Below are 17,611 nucleotides of genomic sequence, written 5' to 3'. Positions count from 1 at the left end.
CGGGATTCAAACTCAGCACCTACGGAATATCAGCCCGACACGCTATCAACTACACCACCGAGGCTGATGGCTTAATACCGAATCGTTGCGGTAATGGTGTTCCCTCAAGAGGAGATCTGACAGCTGAAGTCTTCGAAGGCTCTTCTTTACCTCCCTTGATTAAATACCGGCCGCCAACCTCTTGGAAAAAAAATAATAAAAAACAGCTGATATACAACACCACTTCAAAGGCCACGGCCTGGCCGTGCGTCGGGTGAACGGGAATAGTGGGAGACTTGTTCCTTTTAGCGAATTTCCCATATAGGGATTAAGCTATTACCGTAGTACTCGGCCTTCATGTCTCAGGTGTTGGAAAGTGTCGGAGACTGTGTAGTATGGCCTATCTAAGTAATTATTTTAGTTTGCTATTAAAAATTGGTGACAGGTTCTTTGACGGTTTTTAGTTGTGGTGATAATAAATTGAAGAAGTAAGAGCCAGGAGGACTATTATTGAATTTCTGCAATCGATGCTGTGGAAAGTCTATGTTATGTGTGTTGCAGAGGTTGTATGAATGTTGTTCTGATCTTAGGATAGGTGTTGATTTTAACCAAACCCAACCAAACTTGCTGATATGAACAAATATTGTTGACAGAAAGTTAGTGCTGCCAGCGGGATTCAAACTCAGCACCTACGGAATATCAGCCCGACACGCTATCAACTACACCACCGAGGCTGATGGCTTAATACCGAATCGTTGCGGTAATGGTGTTCCCTCAAGAGGAGATCTGACAGCTGAAGTCTTCGAAGGCTCTTCTTTACCTCCCTTGATTAAATACCGGCCGCCAACCTCTTGGAAAAAAAAATAATAAAAAACAGCTGATATACAACACCACTTCAAAGGCCACGGCCTGGCCGTGCGTCGGGTGAACGGGAATAGTGGGAGACTTGTTCCTTTTAGCGAATTTCCCATATAGGGATTAAGCTATTACCGTAGTACTCATGGTAAGACCTGGACGCGGGACCGATTTTTTTTCGTTTTGAGGTCCCTAGAGGCCAAAAACACCATCCGTTCAAATTCATATATATATATATATATATATATATATATATATATATATATATATATATATATATATATGTGTGTGTGTGTGTGTGTGTGTGTGTGTGTGTGTCCGTTAGCACTATAACTGGAGCAAAAATGTTCCGATTTTGATGAAATTTGGTATAAACGTGTAAACCTACATTTATTCGAACGATTTCGCGAACCAGCATGATTGGATTATTGGAACGGGGGTTTACCACGGCCACCTTTACCGGGGGTTTTATGGGGTAAAAATAGGTTTTTTGCATTTTTTACCGAGAAAACCTAAAATTTTGCAATTTCTTTCTAAACGATTTTGTAGAGCTTAAAAAAAAACAAATAATTTAGTATGATGAATCGTTATTATGCGCCTAATGGTTACGGAGAAAATTAAAAAAATATGTAAATTTAAAATTCCCATGTTATTCTTATGGAGAAAAAGTAAACTGTTGTAGTTTGCTTGTTTAAAGAACATATTTTGATCAAATTTGGAAAATGTTTTTATTTTTTACTAACTATTAACATTTTACAAAAAAAGACAGTTTTACCCTCCCTGATGCAGCAAACCTAGGTACTTGTTAAACTAGTTCTATTTAAATAGGAAATAAATGTTATATTTTAGTAGTTAGACATTTTAGTGTAAATCCAATTAGGCAAATGGAAATTCGCTTAGTCTGCAGGTTTGCTGCGGCGGGGGTATTTTTGTCATGCCATAGAGTACAAAGTTGTCGACAAGTTGCGACTATTTCAGTGTCGACAAGAATGGCAAGATCCAACCATCGAAGTATATAACACATCTGGAACACCGGGTGGATAGGAGATTTGGGATAAAAAGCGCGCCGTTTCAGCAACCTACCCCCACCACAAAGGGGGACTCGACGCAGATATGTCAGTTCCTTAAGCCGTGCACGTGGTTGTTAATACGCTCCTGGCCGTGCATACAATAGGTTGACTGGTTGACTGCAATTCAAGATATATATTCGGAATCTGCATTAACTGCAGAATCTTAACAACTAAAAATGTTAAACAAATATCATACCTTGACATGAAAAAGTTGCTAAGCGAGGATTTTTAAAATTTTTTGGTCAGAAACAAACTTCAAGCGACAAAATTGTAGCTAACGAGATAATCTTCAGCATATAACCAAGTAATTTCAAATAAAATTTTCTAGTCGTGTGTAATGGAGTAATTAGTAACGCAAAGAGGTTCTTCATAAATCGCGCCGCGGGCCGTCCTCCCTATGGTTCCGCTGATATTTTCGTTTACGGTACTCCCAGAAACGTTTTGAGTACAACCAATAGTTATATTAAATACATTTTTATTACAGGTAACACATAACTTAATACTGTATTATCACCTTCTAATTTACATACAATGTTACCGTAAATTAAAATATAAAATGCAGACTATATATATACAGGGACAGGGGCTGGCAACCCCCCTTTGTTTAGTTGTAACAAGGGATCGTGTACTATCTGCTTTGTTTGGTAATTAATGAGAAATTTCTAATATTAAGGTTCAGAGCAAATAATTGATAAGGTAACAAAAATTGAATAATAAATTTACAAATCGAATTGTTAGGTTCGTGTTCCTTTGATAATATGAATATTTGTATAATTTTGCAAAGACGCGATTCGTAAAAAAGTTTTTGGTGCCATTGTTATCCTACTAATATTATAAATGAGAAAGTTTGGATTTATGGATGGATGTATGGATGTATGTTTGTGACAAGTGAACGCGAAAAATACTGGTCGGATTGGGCTGAAATTTGGCATGATGATAGCTCACATTCCCGATTAACATATAAGCATATTCTTATTACAAAAATCCTTTCGGGTTCCGCCCCAGTGGCTCTGGAGTTTCCCATGTTAACCTTATGAGAAATGGAATTAAACAAGTTGGTTCTGTTCTATGAAGTTCAATAGCATTAAAGTTACAAGGATTACCAACAGGGTGCAGCATTATTATTTCTTTTACATTTATGACAACAGCTAATTTGCAACCAAAAGGTGAGTGAGCGTAGCGAACGAACTTCAACCTGGAGGCGAGTTAGCGTAGCGAACGAGCTAACATGAAGGCAAGTGAGCGCAGCGAACGAGCTCCAACCCAAAGGTGAGTGAGCGTAGCGAACGAGCTCCAACCTAAAGGTGAGTGAGCGTAGCGAACAAACTTCAACCAGGACGTGATTGAGCCATGCGAACGAGATAATCTTGAAAATTAAGAAGTTAAACGGGGCAAAGCCCGCGGGTTACAGCTAGTTCTGTATATGTTTTAAAATTCATATCATCACACATAAGAGAAAAGGGTTTGGTTAATAATACTAAAAACTCCTAAGAATAAGTTTTACTGCCCACAATCGTGCTTAAATATAGTACAAAGGTTGCATTACATGTTGTGAAACAAAACCAATTTCTTCAATCTCTGCCTTACACCTAACTTATTTTTGTTACATTCATTCATAATGTTCCTAGCATTGGAGAAACAAGTGGTTTTGTAAAACAGTGTCCCTAAAAGATTCATTCATGGCCGGCAGCCCGGTACTGGTATTGATATTTATCATCTGCAAATAAATGAAATATATGATCACATCCATAGAATAGTTAGTTGTATTCTTTAACATATATCAACTATTAAAAAAGGTTAAAATTTATTTAGCTTTTCAATGATCGAGTAGAAAAAACATAAAGAGTTGCTGATTGTACTGAGGAGGTTGGTGTGACATGAAATCAACCTCGTCGCGCTATTAATTACTATACTACATACAAACTACACACTTCTCGATCACATGTTAAAAATCATCTCTTAAACTACAACTTTGTCGCTTACAGTTTTCTTTAGGCCCAAAAATGAAATAAAGGGTGTCCCATTAAGAACGCCGGATTTCAGGAGCGTCTTATCCTTATCTGTATTTCAATAGGAATAACCAAATTATCAGCGATGTTATCAGTATTAGGTCCCATTTGTAGTCATGAATCACTACACGACGGATCAACGCGTGATGATAGTTAAAGTGCACTACAAGTACGGAAGCTGCGCGCTATTTACGGCCGGGACAATGCCCCAAATGATCCATATGTCCGAAGATTGATTTATAAGTTCGAATAAATTGGCTCAGTTCTATTTTGGGGATATTTAAAGTCGCTTGTTTTCGCCAATAATCCTCAAACAATCCAAGACTTGAAGGAGGAAATGATTCGTGACATTAATGGAATTCAACAGGAAGTGTGTGAAAAAGTGATGGAAAACTTTGTCAAAAGATGTCGAGCTTGTCAGTATTCAGCAGGTTGGCACTTACAAGACATAATACTCAATTACTAATCGGAGATACTATGCTTTAAGATTCATGTTTCATATTGTAAATTTAGTGAGAAAATATATGGTTTGTTAACATTTCAAATCCGGCGTTCTTATTGGGACACCCTTTACTTCCATCGCATACAAACTTTTTCATGTCACAATGTAGAAATTGTTAACTCTTTTTAACGATGGAAATTTTATTTCAAATCAAAAGTAAAATTTATTTATACCGTTACAATCTGCATTAAAGCAGATTACGAATATATACACATTATTGTACTTAATCTTTTTTATTGAAGGCTAGGAGCGAGTTAACAACTTCGCGCACTATTCAATGAATTGGCAAAAATCCACTGGGTCCCCCATGGAGGTGGGCGAAGGCTGCCAGCAACGGCGCGCTTTCGTGAACACATACCTAGCATTCCAGTTGTGTCACATACTTCGATGGATGCAACTATTTCATTGTCGATTTTCAAACAGCCATAGTCTGGCAATACCATCGGCTTCCTAATACTAGGATATCATCATATCTTTGTGTGCAACCTGATCCCAACACAAACAAATGCAAACAGCTATAACAGTTACTAGATTAGGAACGTAATGTGACGTCATTTGGAGCAGACGTGCGTGGTTGCGGCAATGGTTGCGGCGCACGTCTGACGTGCGAATAGCCACTGCCACTGCCTGACTGCCTGCCTACAGAGAAAACAGAACAGGGAACAGAGAACACAGCACAACACAACTACCCTCCCACGGAGCTAACCTCAATGTCCTCAATTTAATTTGCTTCTGCTTGCACAATGCACTGATACTTCTTGGCTCTTTGTTGTTCAGTGTTCCTGTTGTTACTATTATTATTAGCTCTGAAATTGTGAAATTGGAAATAGAAATTAGTTACAGCAGCCTATACAATTTATACAATTATTGGTTAATATGCCTTTGACAGGCCAATATGAATATAGGACTATGCCTCCACATCAGGCCTAGTCATAACAAACTTCAGAAACAGAATCAAGTAAACTGTCAGTTTACCTTGTTCTTGTTAGATTTAATCCTGTTATCAACATGTGTGATGATGCCAAACAAGAAGCCAGACTTAATGTCCTTTATTCTCCATTCAGAAAAAAAGAAGTTAACCCACAAGATTGGGAGTCTAAAATGAGTTACTGGAAATGTAATATCACAAATTGGTGCATAGCTTCTCAGATATGTGTATTTTCACAATCAAAACTGCAGACTGTGTTTGTTAGAAATGGACGACCAGCATCATGTCTAACAACAGTTTTGGAAAATATGATAAGGTAAGTACCTAGGCTAAGACTTAGTTGAAACATGGTCCCTTGGCAATCCATTATATTTTTGCGGATGGTTATTGTGTATGACAAAATCAAATACCGTAACTTGGCGATTGGCCATCAACCCCTTGGGTAATCTAGGTAGCCTAATTATGTGTACGAGAGGTCGTCCAGTGGTCGAAACTCGACCAAAAATATGTAATGTACTCACTTAACTATTTTCACCCCACACTGTAAATAAAACATGTGATTGGAGTTTCCTCCATTTGTTTTGATTTTCTGTTTATATTTCGTTGTTATTTCGTAACCAGCATAGCAACGCATAAGATCCATGTTAATTTTTTACAACTTTTAAACTTATTTTTTGTGCTTATCTTTGAGCCTATTTAAATTTATAAAGGGATTCTGCACACCTACAGGAAAATAGCTTTCCAACGGTATGCGTAGATTTTCCCTACGATGCACACGAGCTGAGAAAAAAGGTTTTAAAGAAACATGCTTGCCTATTAATATATAGATAGATTGAGGTGACCAAGGGAACCTATGGTGATTGATATAGGCTATCATTAGAAACTAGATTTTTACCTGTAAACAATGGTGCAAACATTTTTTCTGCTGTCACAAAAACTGAATAAACTACGATCGATTGAATTTGTTTACCGTAAGTTGATGCCTCTTGTACGCTTGTCTCTGTCGCCATTACTGTGTTAAGTTGATTGTAGGCTATAGGCTACTAACACAAACATGAATTATTAAGGATCGGGGTACAGTTTCTTAACTGGGCTATGCTAATATCGATTGAAACTATCGATTCGATTAGTGAACCTTCATGCGAATTTTTCACCATCAGCAAGTTTGGTTGGTTAGGTTAGGTTATGATAGTTTAAATTTATAATAGATACCGTATATATTTAAAAAATAGCGATTATTAATCAATAGGCCTATTATGAATTCGATAGTTTCAATCGATATTAGCATATCCCAGTTAAGAAACTGTACCTAAGGATTGTCTAGGAAACAAGAAGAAACCTATGGCCGCCTTCTCATAACATTAGGTCACTGTGACCAGAAAAATTTTAACGCATAGAGCTAAATGTACCCTTCACACTATAACTTAGGTCACTGTTGCTTGGCAAGGAAATAGTGACCCAAGAGTGTCCCAGCTCAGTCACCAACTGGGTCACATGTTGTATGACTCGTCAGGCAGGACACATTAAGTTACCGGTAGCCTACTTTATTGAGCAGTTCACACTGAGACACTGCGACTAGGGTCACTGTTTGCGCGCACATTGTTCTGAACAAGTGAAGTTTTTGTAAAAGCAGTTTGTTGATGACTAGAAAAATAAGTTATAGGTTATGAGTGAAAGTGAAGTGGTAATAGATGATGGGTCGGAAGTTATACACGATGCGATTGATGGAAGTCCAAGTGTTATTGGGTTTGAGACTGAGAATAGTTTAAATTCAGAAACTGTGTCAGCAAATCACAGCACCAGTAAAAAAAATAACCCCGCCGCAGCAAACCTGCAGACTAAGTGAATTTCCATTTACCTACAGTAGCCTACCGGGCTGGATGGGAACACTTCCATAACTGTTGGCACAAACAACCGAATGAAAATTTCAATCGGTTCAGTAGTTTCGGAGGAGTAATTGTCACAAAAATCCTGCTTGCGTATTAAATAAGTATAGATGGTAAACCAATTAGGTATTGCCATCTATAAACTTGATTGGATTTCTTTTCCGAGTCGGGTTAGCTCTTCTATCCGATCGATTTTCATAATTTTGGCTTTAAACCAAAGGTATGGACGCACCACAGATTGCCATCATGCACCGGCATTCATTTTAACGTATATTTCGAGTTATGCACAAAAAACTGCCTCCCTGTACATTTCAAATGGGAGTAAAATTTGTTTTTTTTTTTAGTTCGTTTGGCTCTTCTATCCGACCGTTTTTTTATAATTTTGGTCTTAAAATAAACGTATGCAAGCACATATTTGTCATCAAGCATCATCATTAATTTATCTTAAGTATTACTCGACAAAAAATATAAATTTTATTTTATTTTTATTTTTTACTTCAATTATAATGTATTCCAGCAGTTAGGCCTATTATATTAACCTATATGTTTTGGTCTAAAAACTTTTAGCGTAATACCAACTTTCATTTGAGCTAGGCCTATTGATTAGCCTATTAAGACCGGATAACCTAAAGCACACCGCTGATTCATGAGTTAACAATAATTATAATCGTTTTAGTACCTACTTAATTATCTGAAATCAATTATACGTAACTCTATTTTTATCTTGGTCTTAAAATACTTCTAGAAATAATGGTTTTCATTTGAGATAGGGCCTATTAATAGTTTTAATCAGTTAAGTTCAAGATACTGTATCGCTCAATCAGAAAACATAAATTTCATTACCGGTACCTATATCTTGGATATGGAATTTAGTTTTAGATATATTATTTACTCAATCCTAATTACGTTATCCTATTTGCCGTTCTCCAAAAGATTATCCAAAAGCAGGTTCATTTGACCTAAGAACCTTCAGTGAAATACCAGCTTCCATTTGAATTATTGATTATTAAGATCGGACATACCTAAAGCACACTGTTAAATCACGAACAACCCAAATTGTTCTAAAAATGGAGTTATTTATTATCAATTTATAGTCAACGATCTTGTTGCAACTTCAACAGTAACTGTCGACTTTGACGGGTTTCACCTAGTAAATCTTTAAAAAATCTAACTTTCATAATAATTTGCAAATCTACACAAATTAGGCTTTCCAGTGGCATATTAATTATTAAAATCGGTTTAGTAGAACTGTAGATTTAAAGATTTAATCGTACAAAGTTTAACAACAACATCTTTAATTCAGTATTTTCTCACGACTATAACTATAACTATAGGGAGGTTCCTTAACGTTTTTGCAAATAACTTTGAAATGGTGAGGAAATCGACCAAAGTGGAAAGTGATATTCTGATAGAGAATAAAATTTACTACAAATCACTATTACCTATGTATTTCTTGAAAATACTCAATAAAGGCGACCTAAAGTTGGCTACAATATAAACTTGGGGAAAAAGGTGTTTTAAATGTATTATTGTTTATTTTGAATTTTTCACCTCAAATATGTAATAAAATCCAACTTTCATAATTATTTGCAAAAGTACACAAATTAGGCTTTCCAAAGACCCATTTAGTAACAAAATCGGTCCGGTCCGGTAGAAGTCTAGATTTAGTTGTACAAAGTTTAACAAAAATATTACTAATTCAGTATTTTCTCACCACTATAAATTTGGAGGTCACTTAGCTTATTGCCAATAACTTTTAAATGGAGGGGAAATCGACCAAAGTAGATGTGATATTCTGAAAGAGAATAAAATTTACTACAAATAACCACTATGCATTTCTTGAAAATACTAAATAAAGGCAGACAAAAGCTGGCTACAAATAGAAACTTGTAAACAGAAACTTGAAAAAAGCAGTTTTTAATGTATTTTTGTAAATTTTACTTTTTTACCACAAATATTAAATAAAATCACACTTTCATAATTATTTGCAAATCTACATGAGTTGGACTTTCCAATGACCCATTAACTAACAAAATCGGTCCAGTAACTTAGAAGTCTAGCTTTAGTTGTACAAAGTTTAACAAAAATATCCCTAACTCAGTATTTTCTCATTACTATAAATTCAGAGGTTGCTTAGATTTTTGCAAATAACTTTTAAATTGTGAGGAAATCAAATTGGAAGGTGACATTCTGAAAGAGAGTACAATTTCCTACAAATTGATATCATACACTTCTAGGAAACACTAAAGAAGCAGCCAAAAGTCCCACCCAAATAAAAAGTGTGAAAAACACTGTTTTCAATGTATTACTTATGGAAAACATGTTTTTTATTTAATTTTTACCATAAATCATAACAAAAACAAACTTTCATAATTATTTGCAAATCTACACGAATTAAGCTTTCCAACGACTCATTAAAATAAAATCGTTCCAGTAGAACTCTAGATTTAGTTGTATAAAGATTTTTAAAACTGAATTATATATAGAATAGATTAAGATTAAAATATTTCTAGGTTAAGCTGTTTTGGAAAACCATAAACTTCTAAAAATTGTGTGCTTGGCTACTATGGCTTTTACTATATCAGTTCTTATCTGGCCGCCGATGAGGATGGACGTGTGCTTCCTGTGTCGCTCCGTCTAGCTACCGGGCACCGTCGTGCCGTGTAATTTTGTTATGTAAATAACTTCACAATATTTTATTGTCGGCACATAGTATTTTATTCGTTCTCGTATAATTTGGTATACTATTCAATTTAAATATGCCATCGTGTGACAAGTGCTCCGTGGAAATTGCGAACTCCAAGGAAGTGTTGGTGTGTGTGGACTGTAAATTGAGCTTTCATCCATCTTGTACTCGTGCTGGAGCTGACAATTTTAAAAAGTTTAGTGTACAGCGGAAATCAACGTGGAAGTGCGACACCTGCGTTACTCCCTCTCGTGCTGAAGTTGACAACTCTACTCTCGCGGCAATGCTACAAAACATGGACACAAAGATAAGCGATCAAATGTCTAAGGTTAGTGACAATGTTGAAACTGTTAGGGATCAACTGATGGAAGTCAATGATACGATAAAAAATATGCAAGATTCTCTAAACTCTCTAACGGTCGATAGTGTAAAACTAAAGGACGATGTAAAGGCAATTGGGAAAAAACAAGAGGAAAGTGATAAAATTTTAAGTACTTTGCAAACGCGTGTGTGTGAATTAGAACAGTATTCTCGGAAAGATAACATCGAGATCGAGGGTGTAGCATTCAAAGACAACGAGAATATATACGCACTTATTGAAGATATTGCCGGACTCATCAACGTCAGATTCTCACGGGCAGAGATTTCAACTGCGCACAGACTTCGAGTGACAAGAGATAGGCCGAACCCATCTATTATAAGCGGGGGTGATGCAATTTGTTTCATTATTTTTTTTCACTGGATACTTAGAATATAACTGTAACCATTACTTAAGTAGTATCTATCCTCACCATTAAGTTAGTAAATTTTTGTTAAGGTACTGATAATAATGCAATCAGTTTGGAATTAATAAAATTAAGTAGTACAGTAGAACTCCAATTATCCGAACTCCAATTAACCGAATCTCCAATTATCCGAATTGCTTATTTCAACAATTTAAAAAACGTAAAGCTACAGTAATAAGTTTTGCAAAATATCAAAGAATTGTTATTAAACACATTTAGCCAATTTTGGACTTTGATGGAACACTATTGACTTAATAACATGTATAGAACACTTGTACTATGAGCATTGTAAATTGTAAAAATGTTCTGATCTAAATTATTATTAATTAAAAGTTCACTTAGTACCGAAAATGAGGATTTTTCTTTAAAATTCCCAGAATTCCGGTAAAACTCTGATTATCCGAATTTTTGATTATCCGAATGGGGTCTGGTCCCTATTGATTCGGATAATCGGAGTTCTACTGTATATTATTTTTCTCTATAACGATCTAGGCTATTTTGTTGTTAGCAGCATAACGGTATACGAGTATTTCTAATCTTTTTAGAATTATTTTCAAACATTCCTAAATAGGTCTGTTAGTCAGATAAAAAATTTAAAATCAACACAGTAATCTAAGTTCCCTACATTTTTGGATGTTGTGCATTTTTTCAATTTTTTCCATAGCATTCTATATTAGTAGATTATTTAGATATCAAAATCGTCCGCGATTGTGCATACCTCAAATAATCAAGACATTCCGTTGATAGCGTATTTCTGATTCCGTATCCGAAATTTTTCAAAACTATTTTATGTGATCGATAAGTTTTATCTATGCCATAGAATGTTAAAATAAAATAGAATAGAGTAGACTTTCTGTTAGATTTATTTTTTTTAAATATTTTGCTATCAATGTTTATTTCTAGCTTTATTTTAATCCCTTGTGTTTAGTCATGTATAACGGCTTGGCGCGTGTCAGACGGCTAACATGGACGGAGACGATGACATACTTGGTATTGACAGCTACAGGAACAATGATTGTATGAAGTCTGATACATATAGACAATTTTCGGATTTGTTTATCTTAGAACCTTCAGAGGGTTTTTTAAAAGTTATTCATTTCAATATTCGCAGTTATAATAAAAATACAGATAATGTATTAATTCTTCTTGAAGACTTGAAAGTAAAATTTGACTTAATTGTACTTACTGAAGCGTGGTTGGAATGTGGAAACAATTTGACAGATTCGGAGGGATATGATGTGTACTCAACTGAAAAACATTGGAACAGAAACGACGGTGTAATTGTGTATTGTAAAGCGGAACTTGGAGTAACATCACAACAGATATCAATGGGTGAGGCGACGGGATTACAATTAGACTTTTACACATGCACTTTAATGTAGTAGCCATATACCGTAGTCCATCTATGAACTATCATTCATTTGTAACTGATCTAAACAACTACTATAGCAATGTTAATAAACACACTACTTACTTTTATGTTGGTGACATCAATATAGAAATTTTACATAGTTGTCAAAATGTTTTTGAAAAAGACTATTACTTAAACATACTTTACAGTGTTGGCTTTACTGATTCTTACTGATACTTTATTGATTTACTGTAAATCACTTTGATTATTCCGCAATAAGTTCATGCATACTTAAAACAGATGTTACTGACCACTATGCTATTGTTGCTAAACTTGAATACTGTTCTTCTAAAAATCCACACACAAAAACAGATGACATCGAAACAATCACTTACATAGACCAGAAATTGCTACAAGAGCTGATTGAGCGTCAGCCATGGGACCATGTTCTGGCTCTGCAGGATGTTAATCTCTGCTGCGATGCATTTATTAGTACTTTTGACCATCTTAAATGCCAAGCGACGAAGTCTAAATATAAAACCAGTAGGCATAAGAAACTAAAGCCTTGGATCACAACCAATCTAATTCGTGGGATACATGAACGTGATAAATTAAGTAAACGTGTAAAAACGCACCCTTTCGACGAAAACTTAAAAGTCAACTATCGTAATTGGCTAAACCGAGAAATCAAGTCAGCAAAAATTTCCTATTACAAACACAAAATTCTCGAATCAACTGGACGGCCTAAAGAGTTTTGGAATATAGTAAATGAAATAAGTGGTATAAAGAAAATTCGTGAAAAATTCCCATTAAGTCTTTTTTATGAGAAATCTGATAAGGACGGTATAAAAAAAGTAGCAAACTCGTTTAATAACTTTTTTACAAATGTAGGTAGGAATCTTGCCCAACGCATACCGCAACTGGCTGGACCTCCGCTGGTTGACGACTCAGCGTTCAGAGTCAGACATGAGTTCCGGCTGGAGCCGGTCACCGACAGCCAACTTGAGTGGTGGTGCATTAGGGATTTGCGTGGTGGATCTGCTCCTGGTATAGATGGAATTTCGGTGATTTTATTACAAAATAATATTCCGGCACTGATACCTCCACTCAAACACCTAGTTAATCTAAGCATTCTCTCTGGACAATTTCCTGACCGTTTTAAGATAGCGAAAGTAGTTCCTTTGTATAAATCTGGCACAAAGCAAGAGTTAAACAATTATCGTCCAATATCCCTGTTGAATGTTATGTCTAAGATTTAAAAAAAATGTGTCAAAATACAATTGCACTGTTATTTGGAAGATAATAATTTGTTATCAGAATGCCAGTATGGTTTTAGGAAGAGTAAAAATACTAGTGATGCTCTCTTCGCTATGAATAAATATATTTCGGAGTGTATTAACGGAAATGAAAAAGCATTGACTGTGTTCATTGACCTTGCAAAGGCATTTGATTCCATTGATAGAAATATTCTTTTAAATAAAATGGAATGCATCGGAATTCGTGGTTTGGCCCTAAAATGGTTTAGTAGTTATTTGAATAAACGAAGCCAGTTAGTTTCTATTAACAACAATTTTAGCGATATACGTGAAATAGACTATGGAGTTGTTCAGGGCAGTACGCTGGGACCATCCCTTTTTTTGATTTACATAAATAATTTAGACAAACTTCCAATCACAGGAAAGCTCTTTTTATTTGCCGACGACACTGCAGTTATATTCAAAGGTAATACTTGGGACCAAACATTCAATGTAGCGCAAACAGATATGTTCCTTATTCAAAAATTGTTCTCCCAAAATGTATTATCAATGAATGTTTTAAAAACAAAATATATGCCAATTTTCCTCAGACAAAGTAGTGAGCCTCCCACCAACCTCAGACTTGTGATGCATGTTTGTGGAGATCCAGGTGTATCTACCTGTGGTTGTTTACATTTGGAGAGAGTAGATCATTACAAGTACTTGGGAGTGATATTGGTTAGTAGGTTAAGATGGGAACCCCATATTGAATATTTAAAGACAAAACTTAGGAAATTAATTTATGTTTTTAGAAACGTTCGCGAAATTCTTAACATTAATGAAATAAAAATGTTATACTATGCATTTGTCCAATCACTACTTCAATATGGAATTATAGTATGGGGAGGAGCTAGTAGCAATATTTTAAAGCCACTGTTTGTCATACAAAAACTAATTATTAAAATAGCTTTTCAATTCAACAGGCGTTTCCCTACAAATGTATTATTCAAAAACACTCAATTACTTTCGGTGCGTCAATTTTTTATCAAAACTTTACTTGTATATACCTACTCTAATCAAGATTTGATAGTGACGCCAATCACACATAACTATTCCACCAGAGGAGCTGTAAATGTAGGTATGCAGGTACCCCGAGTTTTCAAGTCTGCAAACCTTACCAATGCTTTTTATATTGCTAATTTTTTGTATAGGAATATACCATCAGAGATTAGAGATCTACAGGTATCTCTTCCAGTTTATAAACGTTCGGTAAGCAGTTGGCTGTCGGAGATTGGGCTCGATCAGTCTGAGACACTTATCGGTTCAGTATACAATACCTAACAATAATTATACACAAGTACACCAAACAATATTTAGCGTACATATATCAGTAACTGCAACTCCATTCACTCGACTACCTTTTATTTAGCATTAACTGTTCCTGTAGCTGTCTCATAGCTTAGTTGTAAATAGTATTTTGATTAATTTAGTTTTAATTTTTAAGAATATTTCTAAATTGTAATAGAGTTTGTCCCGCGCACAGGTCTTTTACGGCCTATGCGGAACTATTGTTTGTATTTTGTATATGTATATATTGTAAAGATTTTTTGGAAATAAAGCAGATTTGATTTGATTTGATTTGATACTACTTATATTTGGCACTACACAGCTTATTTCCTTATTTGTGTGTGTAATTTTCTATTTTCTTTCTTTTAGAAATATAGGCTATGTATCTTGAATTTTTACTTTATGAACAAAGTACCTACACCTTTTTGGTGGCATTTGGATGTCTCTTCTTATGGAAAAAGGTCCATGCCCTATTTACGCAATCGGATATTTGATATGGAAAGCATCTCAATGATTGTATCAAGTATGTCAGTCAACAGATTAATCAAAGTTTTTACAGCTACATTTCTAATTTATTGTACAAAAAATTGCCCGAGCGAAGAGCGGGCCAAACAGTTAGTAGTGTTTTATAATTGTTTGATAATTGAATATAGAATTTTAAAAGTACTCTTTCACACATAGAAATATAATTGAATCTCTTCATTCATATCATTTGACATTGAATGTGTGTTCATTATTCACAAGAAGTGTCAATATTGATTGGTTCCAGGAACAATGAAGTTATTCGCCTCGAGGAACTACTCAGCAAGGACCAGCCAACTCTCCAGTCTTGGTCCACTTGGGCTGTCAACTGCTTTATCAAAGCACCAGTTGTATGGTCATTTTCTAAAATGAAAGAGTCTTTAATATCTAAACCTGATGACAGATGTGATGAAGAGTACGTCCATTTGACCGTCCTGAAGGTATGGTAGTTTTTTTTTAAATATTTAGTCGGATATGTCTATTGCAGTCAAATAGACCAATAAAGCTTGTCTTCCTCGGACAAACCTACAAGGAAAATAAGGATATCCATTGGTGAAGAAAGCAAATTAACAAACACATGCATTCTTTGTAACATATGTACTGTATATGTATCAATTCTATTGGCTTACTTAATTAGTTTGGAAGGGGTTATCTTGTGAACAGAACTCCTCCTAGAGTTTTTTTAACTAATTATAAAAATGTTTGTGTCAATTTAAAGAACCACTCTGATCTGAAGTTACCTTAAAAATAGCTAGAAGGATGGTAAGGGCTTTGCACCAGTGGCCCTCAAAGTTGTCTTGTCGGAAATTTAATATTTAAAATCAGCTGTGCTTATTTGTTTGGTTTTAATTTGATTAATCTTTTACTTGTGTTTCTTATTTGCTTAGTTATTTTTGTAATTACTGCAGGGTTGTCACCTGCCATGAAAACCTTAATATCCCCACCGCAGCAAACCTGCAGACTAAGCGAATTTCAACTTGACTGATTACATTTTTTCTAAAATATATCCATAAATAAGACATATTTATTCTATTTCCTATTTAAACAACATTAGATTTAACTAGCGCTTAGGTTTGCTGCTAAGGGGAAGGTAAAAATTAGTGTTTTTTGACCATACCTCAATAGTATAGGATGAAATAAATAAATTTGCCAAATTTTATCAATAAATATCCATAAACAAGTAAACTACAACAATTTTCATTTTCTCCATAAGAAAAACATGGGAAAATTACACTATTTTTGAATTTTCTCTGTGACCGTTAGGCATACGACAGCGCTTCAATATACTGAATTATTTCTTTTTTTAAGCTCTACAAAACGATTTAAAAAGAAATTGCAAAATTTTTTGTTTTTGGTGTCAAAAATGGGAAAACCCCATTTTTACCCCATAAAACCCCCCATAAACCCCTGTTCCCATGGTCCGATTATGCTGGATCGCGAACTCGTTCAAATAAACGTAGGTTTACACGTTTGTACCAAATTTTATCAAAATCGGATAATTTTTGCTTGAGTTATCGCGCTAATGGACACATATATATAAATTATATATGAATTTGAACGGATGGTGTTTTTGGCCTCTAGGGACGTCAAAATGAAAAATTAAATCGGTCCCGGGTCCAGGTCTTACCATGAGTACTACGGTAATAGCTACTTCCCTATAGGGAAATTTGCTAAAAAGCTTGAATTAAGCATGCATTCTTGTTACCATGAAAAGGCATGAATTATTCATGAATTTCTCTATTGGATCATGAGTTTTTCAAATAATGAATAATAATTCCACTAATAACATTAAATTTGACAAATTATTTTTTTCATATTTAAAAACAGATAATTAAAACAATAACAAAGAGTCTGGAAATTATTATTAACAAGATCCACAATCAGAAACAATTGCTTGGTTCATTCTAAGTCATTCGAAGTCAGATGCTGATGTAGCTGAGTCTTGCTGAGGACATGATGTGGTTCAAAGAATCATATCCACCCCACCGATGAATAATGGGGGATGGGGACTTAAAATTCCAAAATCGGAAGTTTTATACAATGCTGCACGGGAATCCCAATAAAATGGAATTTCGTATTATTGATGCCTGATTTTTTAGCTTTGTGGATAAAACCAATCATAACTTAGTGCATCCTTTAATAAACGGTATCAGCAATCTGACACATAATTTCTCCCATTAGCTTCTCAACGACCTTTAATATGGGTAAGCGATGAGAGTAGGGGAAAGTCGTGTAGTATCGGACAGCAGGTAGTATCGGACAATTGCTCTAGCTCTTGCCGCTAGAGGCAGCACTGAATAGGACATCAGCAGAAGCACCAAGGAGAAAGACTATGTGAGCGCCATTATGAGTTTCGTGCCTCTTATTTAACTTATCTGACAGGGGCAGGTCGAGACCTTAAAGCACTTCATCCGAAATCGAATTATTGCGCACCCCAGATACTTAATTGCTTTCTT

The 17,611-nt window shown here is 35.1% G+C and overlaps 1 protein-coding gene across 4 annotated transcripts in view; it reads left to right on the top strand.

Annotated features, from left to right (window-relative positions):
* The first annotated feature begins 5,100 nt into the window (after positions 1–5,100).
* LOC128985588 (charged multivesicular body protein 7) overlaps positions 5,101–17,611 on the top strand; it is a 77,929-nt gene continuing 65,418 nt past the window's right edge. Inside the window, exons 1-2 of one of the 4 annotated variants that reach the window (XM_054405231.1) lie at positions 5,101–5,659; positions 15,403–15,595. In XM_054405231.1, coding sequence (XP_054261206.1) covers positions 5,424–5,659; positions 15,403–15,595 — 429 coding nt within the window. In that variant the 5' untranslated portion in view covers positions 5,101–5,423. The remainder of the gene's footprint in view (positions 5,660–15,402; positions 15,596–17,611) is intronic. The other 3 variants (XR_008490046.1, XM_054405222.1, XM_054405210.1) reach the window with 3 other exon arrangements.

Source organism: Macrosteles quadrilineatus, unplaced genomic scaffold (assembly GCF_028750875.1).
Source record: "Macrosteles quadrilineatus isolate MER2022 unplaced genomic scaffold, UCM_ALF_1.0 Scaffold_1__1_contigs__length_201487025, whole genome shotgun sequence".
Classification (NCBI taxonomy): Eukaryota; Metazoa; Arthropoda; class Insecta; order Hemiptera; family Cicadellidae; genus Macrosteles; species Macrosteles quadrilineatus.
This window is presented reverse-complemented; position numbering and strand designations above follow the sequence as displayed.